Source organism: Schistocerca piceifrons, chromosome 4 (genome assembly GCF_021461385.2).
Source record: "Schistocerca piceifrons isolate TAMUIC-IGC-003096 chromosome 4, iqSchPice1.1, whole genome shotgun sequence".
Taxonomy (NCBI): domain Eukaryota; kingdom Metazoa; phylum Arthropoda; class Insecta; order Orthoptera; family Acrididae; genus Schistocerca; species Schistocerca piceifrons.
The window spans coordinates 114728755-114744448 of NC_060141.1; the positions used below are offsets into that span (position 1 = coordinate 114728755).

The window sequence follows — 15694 nt, forward strand, 5'->3', positions numbered from 1 at the left end:
CTTGCGATTCCCTCATTGTATTTGTATTTGCCTGCTTGTAGCTCTGCTACAAAACAATTAAAAATCCAGCTTTCGGCGAGCCTCGAAAGACGAACAGAGGCGACATGCACCTGACAGGCAAGCACGTTACCTACTTATTGGCCCAGTAAGCGCTATGGCAGGCAAACCGCAACATAGGAGGCGACAGTAGTTGTATTTCCCATGTGGAGCGACTTTCGTGGACTCAAAAGGATTAACTGATATCCTTATGCCACGTCTCAAGCGAAAATCATTCAGTATTAAATTGAAATGACACAATAATATCAAATGGATTTAGCAGGACAGTTCTGAGCCGTCAAGGAAGTAACTCGTCCGTCACAGAGTTGCCAAACATATTTTTCGATGTTGCCAAGTTTCAGTTATACCGCCAGAAAGGATACCAGCTGATGTGTTCTGTGAGTGACCTCGGAAGTGACTATAGCTTCGTTTCAAAGTTGCGGGTGGCAAGGGCCGCAAGATCCTCATTATATGTCAATGAGTCTTATTCTCATTTCTGTAACTAGGTTTAGGGGCTAGAGTGCAATTACTTGTAATACACCGATGCACTGAATGCAAACTAAACGTCATAAATTAATAACTGCGGCAATTATTTGTGTTTTACTGACTTAATCGGACAGAAACCTTGAAAGCGTATCCACCATACGCGATTCATAGTTTTGGAACTTCTCCAGTGGCTGAGTTGGCAATGTATATTTGCTGTACAATATTGTTATTGAGATCACTGTCATTGAAACATCCACCAGAAGACAGGCATGGCCTGGCTTATTGTTGTCACCTTTCCTGACAGATATTCTGCCTTTGTTCGAAACGTGAAAGCTCAGGGTGAATTCGAACATTGCATATGGGGAAAATTTGATGTTTCTATTCTTCCAGATCTAACATTCAAATAACAGTTACAATAAGCGGCAGAAAAGCGCCTGTGAATCAACAGTTAATAATGCAATCATAATTAGTGGAATTCCATCTGTCATATGATAATTGTGAAAAACTACTTTTTTCATCTTCACAGCACCACAGTATGAACTCAAGGGTTTCATAGGATACCTATACTTAATTTCGTTGTGATCGTTTTCAATGACAGTACGGGAGGAACAAAACCATCTGACTTGAAACATACTTTTCCAGCGGGATTTGAACCTTTGGCTACAGTTGCAGTAGCATGTCCAGTGAGGTCAAGAATGTGAGCAATCACTCATTGCTATAGTATAGGCTAGGGCAGAAAGAAGCAGGTTTCCCACAAAGTAAACGATGAGAGACACTGTCGCTGTCACTTATTAAACAGCAATTATTCAGAAAATTACAATTATGTCTAGTGAAATGAGTAGGTTGATGCAGGTCCAGTCCAGCACTATCACTGAGTTGCCAAACATTTTCCGAATAGCACTTAAGATAAAAATATGTGTGTGTGTGTGTGTGTGTGTGTGTGTGTGTGTGTGTGTGTGTGTGTGTGCCGGCCGCGGTGGTCTCGCGGTTCTAGGCGCACAGTCCGGAACCGCGCGGCTGCTACGGTCGCAGGTTCGAATCCTGCCTCGGGCATGGATGTGTGTGATGTCCTTAGGTTAGTTAGGTTTAAGTAAAGTAGTTCTAAGTTCTAGGGGCCTGATGACCACAGATGTTAAGTCCCATAGTGCTCAGAGCCATTTTTTTGTGTGTGTGTGTGTGTGTGTGTGTGTGTGTGTGTGTGTGTGTGTGTGTGTGTTCTTTCGGACATTTCCGAAAGAACAGACACTACGAATCGAAATAGACAGCCTTGTTAATCAATTAAAGATTGAAGGACAGGTGTCCACGCTGTCATGCGCATTAAAATAGAACAACGGCGTCAGATGAAAATTTGTGCCTGATCAGGTTCGAACCCGGATTCGTAGTGTCTTTCCTTTCGGACATTCCCGAATGAGCCGCGCATGTGGTATGCGGCAAAGATGGGAATTCGCGTCTGACGAGGAGCATGTGTAGATAGGTGCTGAAAAGAGTTTGGCTGCTGCGTCCCGACAGTGCCCACCGTCGGAGGTTCGAGTCCTCCCTCCGGCATGGGTGTGTGTGCTGTTCATAGCGTAAGTTAGTTTAAGTTAGATTAAGTAGTGTGTAAGCTTAGGGACCGATGACCTAAGCAGCTTGGTCTAATAAGTTCTTACAACGAATTTACAAAATTTTAAATCCAAAATACTGCGTCTCGGTTCTTACAATAGTGCAATAGGTGCGCACTGGTTAGCTGTAACTGAAGAGAGACTCCCAACTCGGATTGTGGTTAAGAGCATAATAACTTAAATTGTGAATATATTTCTGAATGATTGTTTGTTATGTATTTTTCTGTCATCCTTTTCACTGTTATAAGTTATGTTCTACAAGGAACGCACGCCATTGGAGGCGGCAATCTGTAATTTATTTTACCTTAATTACTACTTCAATTTTGTTCCACAATTTAAAGATATATGGGTGCAAACATGGAATACATGGGAATAATGCAGCTGCTCAGTAACAGGTATGGGGGAGGCATTGAGGCCAGGCCTCGGATCTTCAACCCCTGCCCTCTTTGCCTCCACTTACCTGGTGCTGAAAGTCTTCTCAAACTTTTAAAAAAAATAATAGTGCAGAGATCAGCATGTCTAGTAAGGAGGAGGTCCAGGTTCGAAGCCCAGTCGGTCACAAATGTTCATCTGCCGTCTTAGGTGTATTTCAACGCGCTTTGACAGTGTGGACGTCGGTCCTTCGATATTTAAGATGCAATTGTTTTTTGAGGCAATAGAGGTGATTTGCAAACATTTGTCTTGCCATCAGTGTAACGGGACTTCAACGGCATCCAACCCATAGTCATTGCTTTGTGCCGGCGCTAACCCATGTCATATATATGCGAATCAGATTATAGTTCATATTTAGTCAAATAACGAATGGTCAGTACACAAGTATGCTGGCCGGGGTGGCCGAGCTGTTCTAGGCACTACAGTCTAGAACCGCGCGACCGCTACGGTCGCAGGTTCGAATCCTGTCTCGCTCATGGATGTGTCTGATGTCATTAGGTTAGTTAGGTTTAAGAAGTTCTAAGTTCTAGTGGACTGATGACCTCAGACGTTAAGTCCCATAGTGCTCAGAGCCATTTGAACCATTTATGAAGTATACAAGTATTTACGAACAGTAGAAGCAGGATTGCAGCGAACTGATCCCTTAACCAAGTGCAACACAGAGTACCTGTGTAATGAGTCATTCCAGCTGCATAGCTGAGGGTAATGTTTGTTAAGCAATTCATTGCAGAATTAATGTAATACCCGCACGATGATCTCTGTAGTCACACTGTATCATTAGCAGCCCGCAAATGGAGTACTATGTTCGTAAAATCGGATTACTCAAGCTGAGGCCAAAAAAAGATAAGCGATGATGGCACAATATTATCTTTACTTAAGTAGGTAATCAGCGCTAAATTATGTGTGCCACCATTAACATTACTGTAAGCAGTTTGACAGCATAACACCACCACAACTACTGACAACCTGAGCCATATCATCACGCAGTTGTAATTCGCAGTGATTACAAGTTGCTGATGTTTGTCAAGATTAGCGGAAAGCGCCTCTGAAGTTCCATTTGCATCATGCCTGGGACGGAGAGAATCCTAAATAACAGTAATAGGTCACCCAGTGAAGAGAAGAGTCCACATATTGTCTCAAGTTCTTGCAGTCTGATATTAATGCAGTTCCCGATAGTTTCACACTAACAGGTTCTTTTGGCTATCGGAATACTCATATGGGAATTATAAGAGTGTAATTGCTATAACGCTCAACTACCTTAATAACATCTCATACTGGATTGAATACGACTCGGAAAGCGACGTTACTTTGACATTTCCATCCATCTCCTGACGTCTTACTGAATGAAGTCTGAAGTGCACGCACAGTTGTGTTGGCTGCCGCATGGATTCTGTGAAGTGTTATAGCAGCTGGCAGTCATTGCTGAATACAGACATTTGCCAATATCCCCACTGCTTTAGAGTAAATCGTCTTTGTTGCATTTTTTCCATACCGTAATTAGCACAATAACATAAGGCTTGTTCTGCTGTAATGAGTCATTCCAGCTGCATAGCTGATGCCCACAAGTCCTTAAATAAGAATCTCCTAGCGGGAGTAATGCACGAAAGGAGAGAGACTGTTGGACAAAAGAATGGACAGCTCCCTGCTTTTTGCATTTTCGATAGCGCCTACGATACCAGCCTGGTGTTATATTATGCTTCACAACCTTAAACTGTTTGTTTTTTTACTTCATACTAAAACAAAAGTTATGATATGAGAAGAGGAAATGACTGATATGCTTCTCAGGAACTTTAGTTTTTCGTGTTTTTTTCTCACTTTATACTAGAACAAGGGCGTTAATATGAGAAGAGGAAATTAAATATACGCTTCCAAGACATAATAATTCCTTGTGTGCTACTACTGCATATATGAAAGCCCTGTAGTTAATTTTTGTATGTTGGATAAATTTTGATATCACCTCACATTCCTTTGTGAGAAGGTTCCTAGTTTCTTGGCATTCAAAGAGGGTGGACGTTTCATCACTGGTTAATATTCTGATGACTAATGACATGATACCCGTTGCAATTGCTCCATGGCACCTGTGAGTAGAAAAAAATGGTTCAAATGGCTCTGAGCACTATGGGACTCAACTGCTGAGGTCATTAGTCCCCTAGAACTTAGAACTAGTTAAACCTAACTAACCTAAAGACATCACAAACATCCATGCCCGAGGCAGGATTCGAACCTGCGACCGTAGCGGTCTTGCGGTTCCAGACTGCAGCGCCTTTAACCGCACGGCCACTTCGGCCAGCCCTGTGAGTAGAGTCTCACATTGGTTACTATAAGAACACGCAGGCAGTGATATCCTCTCACTGCAGTCAGAGCCAAGGTGATTTCTTTCTGTTTATGGCGAAGCGTCTGCTGCAGTGTCCACGCTCAGCCAACATAAACAAATCGCGGCGGCATTGGGCACCGCTAATCGCTGCACTTGTCGCGAGCCTCGACGACAAGAGCGCACTGTCTCTGCTAACGATACTATAGAGTTAATACGTCTTACTTAACGTAACGTAATATGCAGGTCGTGGGTTGGGAAAAAATTCAGTCTGTAGCTTCCCATCGCATTAAAATTCTTTACAGTCATATTTGATGCAGTATTTATTGTTGGTTGTCTCTCTTGTCTCTCTAATGTTAATAGTATTGATTCAGATTGTGCGTGAACACGAAAACACACACACACACACACACACACACACACACACACACACACAGAGTCATTGATTCCAGTGAGGGTGACAGCTACTGTGTGTTGAACAACACATGCACCAGTCAATTCCTCGGTTGGCGTCGAGTGGATGAGATTTTTCAATTACCTTGCAGTGCAAGAATTGTAAGGAGGAGACTGAAAGTAAATGGACTTGTATCTAAAGAGCTGCGACAAAGCAAATCTTGACCGACTATCAGATAATTCTCCACATGGGTTTTGTGGACAAGTATACTTTTAGTAACCAATCCACCCACGATCATTACATAAGATTTCTCGAAGGGGCATTGATTTCATTAAGTCGTTGACAGTGTAGCATGATGGTTTACTTCCCACCATACGTTTTCTATATTCGTCCAAAGGTCGCTTACATTTGTAGGTGCACATGGCAATGACCTTGTTACCTCTGCCCACATATTCTCTATCTGGTTGATGTTCGGTGATCGTGGAACAAACGGCAACAGCTTTATCCTCTCTTGGCCCTGAAACCAATCTCGCACTGCTCTGCTATGATGGATGGGCTCTTCTCCTGTAAATAAACTGTTATCTCGTTCGTTCATATATTTTTATTTAAATAACATATTAGTAATAAGCACATTGTATTATTATTTTCCACAGTGTTCAAGAATTCAGGCCCTGTCATAAATAAGTGATCTAGATTCAACCGTCCGATTAAGAATGTGGTTTACCCAGTCTATCAAATGATGAGAGTCGTATTCGGATATGCACATTAAGCCTGACTGGCTGAATCCGAGTAGAACGGTCTGGTATCGAAATGAAATTACAGAAATCGGATAATTGGAATGTCTGTATTGCAACAATGCTGCTCACATAAATTCCTATGATGGAGTGACAGGTAGCAACTGTCTAAGAAAAAGTGTGAAATATGTCTACTAGCAGCAATGTAACGTAATTATAACCCATATTTATGTGATGGAAATACTGAATCGAACAATGCACATCTATTTCAGTGGTGGGAAGATGCACCTTATCGGATTTGCTGATGACATAATGACAATAATAATAATAACAATAATCCCGTGGGGCCGATAGGCGAACCCTCCCCCATACGGGTGGTACCGAGGAAATCAAATACTTGGGGTGAACCGAATAGTAACACAATCCTTAACAGCTACTCAGTCCGCTGAACCCAAAATCTACGCACGTCTGAGTGAAAATCACCGCTACTCTGGTCACCGTCTGTTAGCTCAATGAGCTCGGCTGAAAGTATTTGCTTCCAAAGGCTTCAACACCCTCTAGTCCTGTCCGGTCCTGGTATCACCCAAGCCAAACCAACGAAACTCAAGGAAACATGAACTGTGTAAGCAAAGACAACTTTACCCTAGGTGGTACACAACCCGGCTGTCAACAGGCGGCAAGCTACTTACAGTAACCCTTAGTGTTAGGGCGGAAACCTCACGGTACTGCCAATTCCATAATGCCACTTTTGTTTTCTGCCGACATATTTTTTGTTGTTGTGAATACATAATTTTATCTATGAAATGCAACATTTTCATAATACTTGCGAATGATACAGGAAATGAAGTAAATACAGATCTTTTCTAAGTCAAAAGTCGGTAATATTCTACTAATTCGTGTTGAAATAGGCTCAATCGTCTTACAGACAAATAATGCTTTATTAAGATAGATTGCCGTCGTGATGTTTCTGTAGTAAGCCGAATTTAATTTGTATTGGTACAGTGAATATTTTAATTGCATTTTCCATTAGTTTACTAATCACAACATTAATCATCAAAGAGAAATTAATCAGCAGCTGAATTTTCTTTCATGATATCTGCAACAATCTGACTATGCTAACGCTGTTTGCAAATTCTACACCTGTAGAAAACCACTGGTTCTAACTATGTCATTAAACCAGTGTAGTTTTAAGAGAATTTTCGTCTAGAAATGAATTGCCTTGATGGCTGATCGATCAAGATCGGGAAAGGTATTATTTTACGAATATATGACGAGAGCGACAAGTGCTTGAGAGAGGACTTCCCTATCAATACAAGTGTCTGAGAGACGACATTCCTATCAATCTCCTGGATAGTGTTGTTTCTCATATCAACAGAGTGAGTTATCATGCAGTAGCACAGGTGATGTAGTTCTGTTGCTCGATTTTCTTACACTGTGACCGAAAGGTGTCTCAGTTGTTGACAACAAATGCCAGCTGTGTTGCACACACCCCTTGGGGCAGAATTCGTAGTCCAAAACACACTTATGGAGCTATCAAATGTAAAATATTATGTTCATACTACTCTGTGCTCTAGTACGTTAACGATAAAGGCATCATAACATGTCACCAGTAACAGTACTGCAAAGGTATGCTCAATAAGCGACCTGATGACATTCAATAATAGTCACTCCGTTGATTTTTGTTATTTCGAATTAGAGCATGCAATACTCCTACAGCAGACTTCTGAACTTTGCCTGTTGAATGCAAATGTCGCATGATGGTAAAATGTCACATATATGAGTGGTCGAGACTTCCTTAATGTGGAAAATCATTCATGCCAGAATGATCTTTGTTGAAACAAGAATATCTTTTTCTGGCGTATTTTTCCCAAAAGCACTCGCTCCACGCACAGTTCAAATCTTTCTAGCTGCCTCTTCTACATTCACCCCTCTGTTATACCAAAAGTAAACGTTGTGTTGCAGATGTTACACCTTTTTCCACTTGCGACTCAATTTTACAATGCTTAACTGTAGTTCACGATTTTCAAGTATGCAAAACCCAATGCTTAACTGCAAGATAATAACTACAACTTCAAATTCGAAAATGGCATTGATACATACACTGACAGCGTGGCGCCGCCTTCACATGGGCGGCGCCGGATTTCAGGCAGCGGGTGGCGTCTGGCCGGTGGCCGGTAGCCGCTGCAGCGCGAGGAAACGATCGAGTGTAAGCTGTTATGATCGCGACGCAGCCACAAGCTGTCCTGCGGAATTGTTTCTGGAATACTTGTTATTGCGGGTGGGTAGAATGTTAAGCGAATTGTCTTTGATGTTCAATCAGACTCATAACTTTAGACCGAAATGTGGTAAAAGAAAAAAAAAAAAAAAACAGCTGGACGCGAACATGCGACTCTAAGTTTAGAATTCACGACGATTACCGCGCAAGACCAGGGACTCACTCCATCCATATTAACTTGGAAGTATACAACACTTCCGCCTAACACTTCCGCATCTTACAGTGTTGCCAGATTGTGCAGATGGCCGGACTTAGAGTTGTCAGGGGCAGTCAGTTTTATTGGCCACCTTAAGTGAACGACTCTGACTTAGTCTCTGTGGCGGCCGGCTGGCGGTCAGTTTTTATGTCTAAGACTGTACATAACCAGTTATGAGGTGTAAGACATAATTAGGCCTACAATGAAGGCCACCCAGCAATTGTTGCTCTAAGACAGATGGCAAAGTGGTATGACACTGGTCTCATATTCAGAAGGAGGCCAATCAAATTCAAATCTAGCCATCCAGATGTAGCAATATTATGAAAAGGAAAGTTGTCACTCACCATATAGCGGAGATGCTGAGTTGCAGATAGGCACAACAAAAAGACAGTCACAATATAAGCTCTCAGCCAACAAGGCCTTTGTCAAAAATAGACAACAGACATGCAGCAAACACACACACACAAATGCAATTCACACACATGACTGCAGCCTTTGGCAGCTGAAGCCACACCGGGAGCAACAGCAGCAGTGCATAATGAGAGTGGCAACTGAGTGGGGGTAAGGAGGAGGCTGGGGTGGGAAAGGGGACGGATAGCAGTGTAGGGGTACGAGACAGTGAAGTACTGCTGGGGAGCATACAAGGATGAGGTGGAGAGAGGGTAGGGCAGTTAGATGCAGTTGGGAGGCAGACAGAGGGTACGGGAGAGGTGGGTGGGGGAGGTTAGCAGAAAAGGAGAGAAGTAGCAAGAAGACTGGACGCTTTGGTGGAACAAGGGCTATGTAGTGCTGGAATGGGAACAGGAAAGGGTCTGGATGGGTGAGAAAAATGACTAACGAAGGTTGAGTCCAGGAGGGTTACAGGAACACAGGATATATTGCAGGGAGAGTTCCCACCTGTACAGTTAAGAAAAGCTGGTGTTAGTGCCAAGGATCCATACGGCACAGGCTGTGAAGCAGTCATTGAAATGAAGGATGTTGCGTTGGCAGTGTGCTCAGCAACAGGATGGTACACTTGTTTCTTGGGCACAGTTTGTTGGTGGCCATTCATGCAGACAGTCAGCTTGTTGGTTGTCATGCCCATGTAGAATGCAGCACAGTGGTTGCAGCTTAACTTATAGATTATATGACTGTAACAATACGAGAGAAGGAAAGCTGCTACTCACCATATAGCAGAGATGCTGAGCCATGATAGGCACAATAAAAAGATTCACACAGTCATAGCTTTCAGCCATTGAGGCCTTTGTCACCAGTACACACACACACACACACACACACACACACACACACACACACACACACACACACGCTCTCTGAGACTGCAGATGCATGTGCAAGTTGCGCTTGTGTGAGTGTGTGTGTGTGTGTGTCTACTGCTGACAAAGGCCTTAATGGCCGAAAGCTATGATTGTGTGAATCTTTTTATTGTGCCTATCGTGGCTCAGCATCTCCACTATATGGTGAGTAGCAACTTTCCTTCTCTCATATTGTTACATTCCATCCTGGATTTTCCATTGTTAGATTATATGACTAGTTTCACAGGTAGCACTGCCTTCGATGGGATAGGTGATGTTAGTTACTGGACTGGAGTAGGTGGTGGTGGGAGGATGTATGGGACAGGTCTTGCACCTGGGTCTATTACAACATGGCATCCTTCATTTCAATAACTGCTTTGTTACATTCCATCCAGATGCAGGTTTTCTATGATTTCTCTAAATGACTTAAGGCAAATTCCAGAATAGTTCCTTTGAAAGGACATGACTAATTTACTGCCTCATCCTTCCCGAAACAAGGTTGTGCTTCGTTTTTAATGAATCAATATAATGTTAAACCCTAAACTTCCTTCCTTTCTACCTAATCTTCCATAGTTCCTTCCTTCTGAGAGCTATATTGGAGAATCTAATCCACATCTCCTACCTTCTGTTCTCTGGATAATAAATGAGTAGCACATCTAATGTTTCCATGCTCCAGCAATATTAATGTATGCATCACAGTTCTCACATCTTTGATTTTCCTTATATTTTAGGTTATGTTCGAATAAGTAACAAGAGGATGTGTTACACATGAAAAGAACACCTACTGCTCAAACTGTGATTTTACATTCAAAGTATTAATGTGTGTTAGGATGGTATACAGTAATATTTAAATAATGATTGAATATGTGACTTTTATGAAGGGAATGTATGACCTGCCATACTACCTAAACAACACATCATAAAGTTCCTGCAGAAACGTGTTACACAGTTATGAATTAAGTTATCTCTTGGAGCACCTGAGTGGTATCTAACATAAGGTCTACACTATACCATCACAATCAACTTGTATTTAACAAACTTAAAGGTGCAAACCACCAGCATGGTTTCCGCAGACAACACATTCTCATAGCATCCTACAACTTCATCCTGATGGAATTACTGAAAGGAAACTAGGGAAGGATTCTCCATCGGAAGGTATGCCCTCAAGATAACGGCTCTCATAACTGTCACACAGCAATCTTTTGAAACCTCAGTGGCAACTATGAATGTTCAAAGTCTTACAGCCCGTAATGGCCTGTTCAAGGAATGTCATCCTTGCACTCACACGACATTTCATATGCTCTTTAATTGGATTTTGACTAATAGTGAAATTATGGTAAGACAGATTTAAAAAACAAGTTTTTAAACTTCAAACATTTCTAGGTATCGATGCATACTTTGAGCATAATTTATTAGTCATGAAAGGCAAAGAAGCTGCAGAAAGGTAAGAAATTATGGTGATGGGGTCTGTATAAGGATTACAAAGAGCACAGACAATAACTTAGAATCAGAAGGGAAAAAATGCAGTAGAATATCAATGTGTAACTTTGAGAGATGAAATACTGAATGCAACAGAGAAACAATGGGATGAAAAGACAAGACACAGAATTAATCCTTGGATAATATAAGAGATGATATAAGTACACAATAGTGTCCTGCCCCTCCAATCCCTTCCCCCTCCCCCTCCTCCCCCAGACAGATCATGCTAGTACTGAGTAATATTGTCTCTAGCCTTGATACTAGCCGCAGATAGGCAAGAAAGAGAGTCCACACCTCAGGTATGCCAATATCCAACAGAATCCACTTCCTGATGATCAGATCTTGCGGAGTTAAAAAACTGTAAGAATTATGATTGCTATGTTTCACCAGCTATTCTGTTCAGTTCCAGGTATTTTCTATGGAATTAAGCTTGTGGAACCTAGAAATAATGGAAATTCCTTAGTGGAACAATATGTAAAATAAGAGAAAGGGGACCTCATATATAGTCACTGTTTTGTTACATGTGCCTATGCACCACACATAAGTTTACTTTAGGTGAGTGGTTATGTTTTCCTTATTTTTCAGATTGGGTGATTTGGTAGTTTAGTCAGGCTGTGAATAGGTGCTTGAGTCTTAGGAGCATCCAGCAACCTACTCGGTATGAAGATGTAGACAGAAGGGAGATACCGGTCACAAAGAATGTTGAAATAAACAGGTTCACGATAACCTGAATGAGTGAATCCAGGTCATGGTATGAAAAACACCTCCAGCCTAAGCTGCACACTCCACTTACACTGCAGTTTAAATGCTTCAGTGGGTTGTTGGTGCAGACACCACCTTGCATCATTTGAAAAAGGGACAAAATCAGACCATACTTCCTGTCAGCTGCTATCCAGTTTCTGTGTTGTTGTGTGTAACTTTATGTGTCACTATAAGCAGGGGTCTTTGGTGAAGTTCATGGCTCCAAATGTTTGAAGTATGCAGTTCTCTTCCAATGTTTGACTGGAAACTAAATGACACAGACATTCATTTACTGGGAGCAGCAATTCCTGTTGGAATTGAAACCTTTTGTCATTGGAAAGGCATGACACGATTTCCAGTTCCTATTGGTTAGGATATTTTTAGGGCCACTCTTCTTACACTATTACACACAGCTGCAAGTGATATCACATTCCTCATAAACAAATTGGACAGTTTGCATAGATACATCAACAAATTGGATATCTTCATTCAAATTATTGTCACGGGCATGTCCAAATACAATGAGACACATACACATCACTTCAATGCCATAACCCAAGCCAGCAGTAGAAAGTCACATGCCACCACGTACCAGCTCTAAACCCTTTCCAGAGCTCCAAAACTAACACTGTGCTTTTTTTTTAATGAGATGACTAATATTTTGTTCCACAATCTTGTTTAATAGATGGAAGGAGAATATATAAAAATGTAACAAATGAAGCAGATAAAATTGAATAAGGTTGTCTAGAAAGAAAAACTGTCACAAAATGCAAAATGGCAAAGCAGAAATTGCTAAAGGAAAATCCAGAGTTGTAAAACAATGAATGACTAAAAGAAATATAGGTGCACACACAGAAAAATTAAAGCAACAGGAGACGCAGCTAAATGATCATCGTGCTCTAAAATGGTATGCAACACTAAGCAAAGAAGGGAATAACAAAACTGGACAGAATACTTAGGAATCCTATACAAAGAAAAGAAACAGGACAACAAGATTATAGAAAGGGAACGGGAAGCGGATGAAGATGAAATGGGCCACAAGCAATAGTACGAAATGATTTGATGGTGTACTAAAAAATGTAAATCAAAACAAGGCAGCTGGAGCACATGAGATTCCCTCAGAACAATTAAGACCTTGGGCAGAACCACTCACGACAAAATGGTTCTTCTGATACATAGGATATATGAAACAGGCAAAATACCCTACGACTTCAAAAGGAATGTAATAATCCCAATACTACAGTAGGTATACGTGACTATCACTAAACCATCAGTTCAATAAGTCATAGTTACAAAATATTAACACAAACTACCTGCAAAATAATGGAACAATTTGTAGAAGCTACTTGACCACACATCTTATCTTAAATGATTGAGAAGACAAACCTATATTTATAGTATGTGAAGGATTAGAAAAAGAATTTGACAATTTTGGCTACAACACACTACAGTCAAACCTCGATATAACGAATTTCATGGGACCATGAAAATTAAATTGTTGTACCGGGGTTATTGTTAAAATGAGGTTTTGTTAGTGTGACTCGGAGCAAGGAGCCATGTTTTCGTGTCTGAGAAGTACATTACTGTAGTACTTTTTCTGATGAAAAATAATGTTAAAAGACAAATAATGAAATACATTTTGTTCACTTTATTTATTAATACTGTACCTGTAGAATATCTTACTTTTGTGTACAGAAAAATTCACTGTTTCTTTTTTCTTAAAGATTATCTTGTAAATATTGTCTTTATCTCCTGTAATGCAACCAATTGCTGCACTGAAACACTGGGGACTGAAGATGATATTTGCTGAATGGTTTTCAACTGACCTATTAGCTCCATCAGAGGAGGGGGATTCACACTTATCACATCACTGTCATTGTGAGAATCTTCAACAGATGTATTACCATTTAACTCCTCAATGATAGATTTGTCTGTATATGCTTCAAACACCAACGCCTCGTTATCCACCGACAAGTATTCAACTACTGTAGCACCTATGGTTTTACCAATAACTGTTGGATAAATCTCCAGATCACCTTGAATATCATCCTGCATTATTTCATCCACCACAACATTCTCACCAACATCTTCACTTTCAGAAAGTCTTGCATTTTTCTAGCAGTTCGCAATCACATTCAGCTGTACACCGTCCCAGGAACGAGCAATCATGTCACAAGCCTGCTTCACACTGAAACGGTAGGGATTGCTTACCTTTCTTTCAATGCTTGCTATCACATGTTGAACTAAATGTGAATGGTAGTTTGTTTGAAGGTTCTTAATTATCCCCACATCTAGTGGCTTAAGAATCAAAGTATTGTTCGGGGGGCAGTAGCATAGTTCAACCTTCTTCAACACTGGCATGTTGTTATGCACACTACAATTATCCACCAGCAATGTAATTTTCTTATTCTTCATTGACATCTCTTTATCAAGCAAAAGCAGCCACTAAAAAAGAGTAGACGTCATCCATGCTTTTTGATTTGTCTTGTAATTGACTGCAAAGAAAGAAATCACATTTACAATGTGACTGTAGCAAAACATTACAGCTGAAGCTACACTGTACTGAATTAATTTATAAATTAAAGGAATTTATGTACCGTCTTACTGGTAAGCTTCTTACATTTTTGAAGCACCGTGGTTAGCTGATCGTCAGATCACCAGTGGTGTCAATTCGTGTGTCCCTGACGCGTTGCTGCAGTTAGGCATACTTCAGACTACTTCCCTCCTTTACACTTTTCTCCTCTAAAGGCCATCATCTTCTCTGGCATCAGTTGATAAAATAGTCTCATCTGATCTGCATTGTTCAAGTTTGAAGGACTGTATTTTTCTAAAAGTTTACACACAGTGTTTTTCCTGAAAAATTCTGCATCACCTAACAGTGCTGATTTTTCTTCTCCTGAAATCACTTTAAAAATGATACCATGCCTGTTCTTAAATCTTTGCAACCACCCATTACTTGCCTTAAAATTAGAATCACCAAGCAACTTAGCGAACTTTAAGGCTTTTTGACAGACCATTAATTGGTACGTTCTGTGGACGCATCTCTTTAAACCACCGCAGTTTAGCACTGTCCACATCGTCAGCAGCAGCCGTCTTCATTCTTTTTCTTGAAGGGTTAAATTTGCCACCTATAAAACTTTCTTCAATTTCTTTTCATTTTTTAGGGACGGTAACCAACATTGACTGTGCAAGTCCATACTTCCTTGCCACTTCTATTTGTTTCATTCTGTTATCAATGTCTTTGAAAACCTCAATTTTTGTCTCCAACCTTATTTGTTTCCGAGTTCTAGCCATTGTCCAAATTAGGGAAGTCCAAATCATTTACATCAACTAAAAACATTCACAGATTGCAAAAATCATGGAGATAAGCTGCATATGAGCCCAACAAAACACTTCTCTCTACTACTAAACCTCAACAATGGACAAACTAAACACTCTTTCACATGAAGGAGCTCTTTGATGTTTGCCACTCAGCACAGCTCGCCTGCGGCTGTACACTATTCTCTTTGCTGCTTGAATAAATATAGTATTATAGTATGTAGTGAAGTTTCTGGAAATAAAGTGCCAAAATTCTAGTAGCTAAATAAACAATACCTACTGCTGTAGTGAGCTTCTTAGAAGTAGGAAATGTAAATTCCTCAAAATTTTGTCTTAGTTATAATAGGGTGTTGCTAAATTTACTTCATTGTTGTAATGAGGGGTAATTAACATAGT

The 15694-nt window shown here is 40.7% G+C and overlaps 1 protein-coding gene across 1 annotated transcript in view; it reads right to left on the reverse strand.

The window, feature by feature from the left end:
• LOC124795641 (PMS1 protein homolog 1-like) overlaps positions 1-15694 on the reverse strand; it is a 121607-nt gene that overhangs the window by 65758 nt on the left and 40155 nt on the right. The window contains exons 8-9 of the mRNA XM_047259714.1: positions 14192-14425; positions 13807-14095 (exon numbers count right to left, since the gene is read on the reverse strand). Of these exons, the coding sequence (XP_047115670.1) occupies positions 13807-14095; positions 14192-14425 (523 nt within the window). The remainder of the gene's footprint in view (positions 1-13806; positions 14096-14191; positions 14426-15694) is intronic.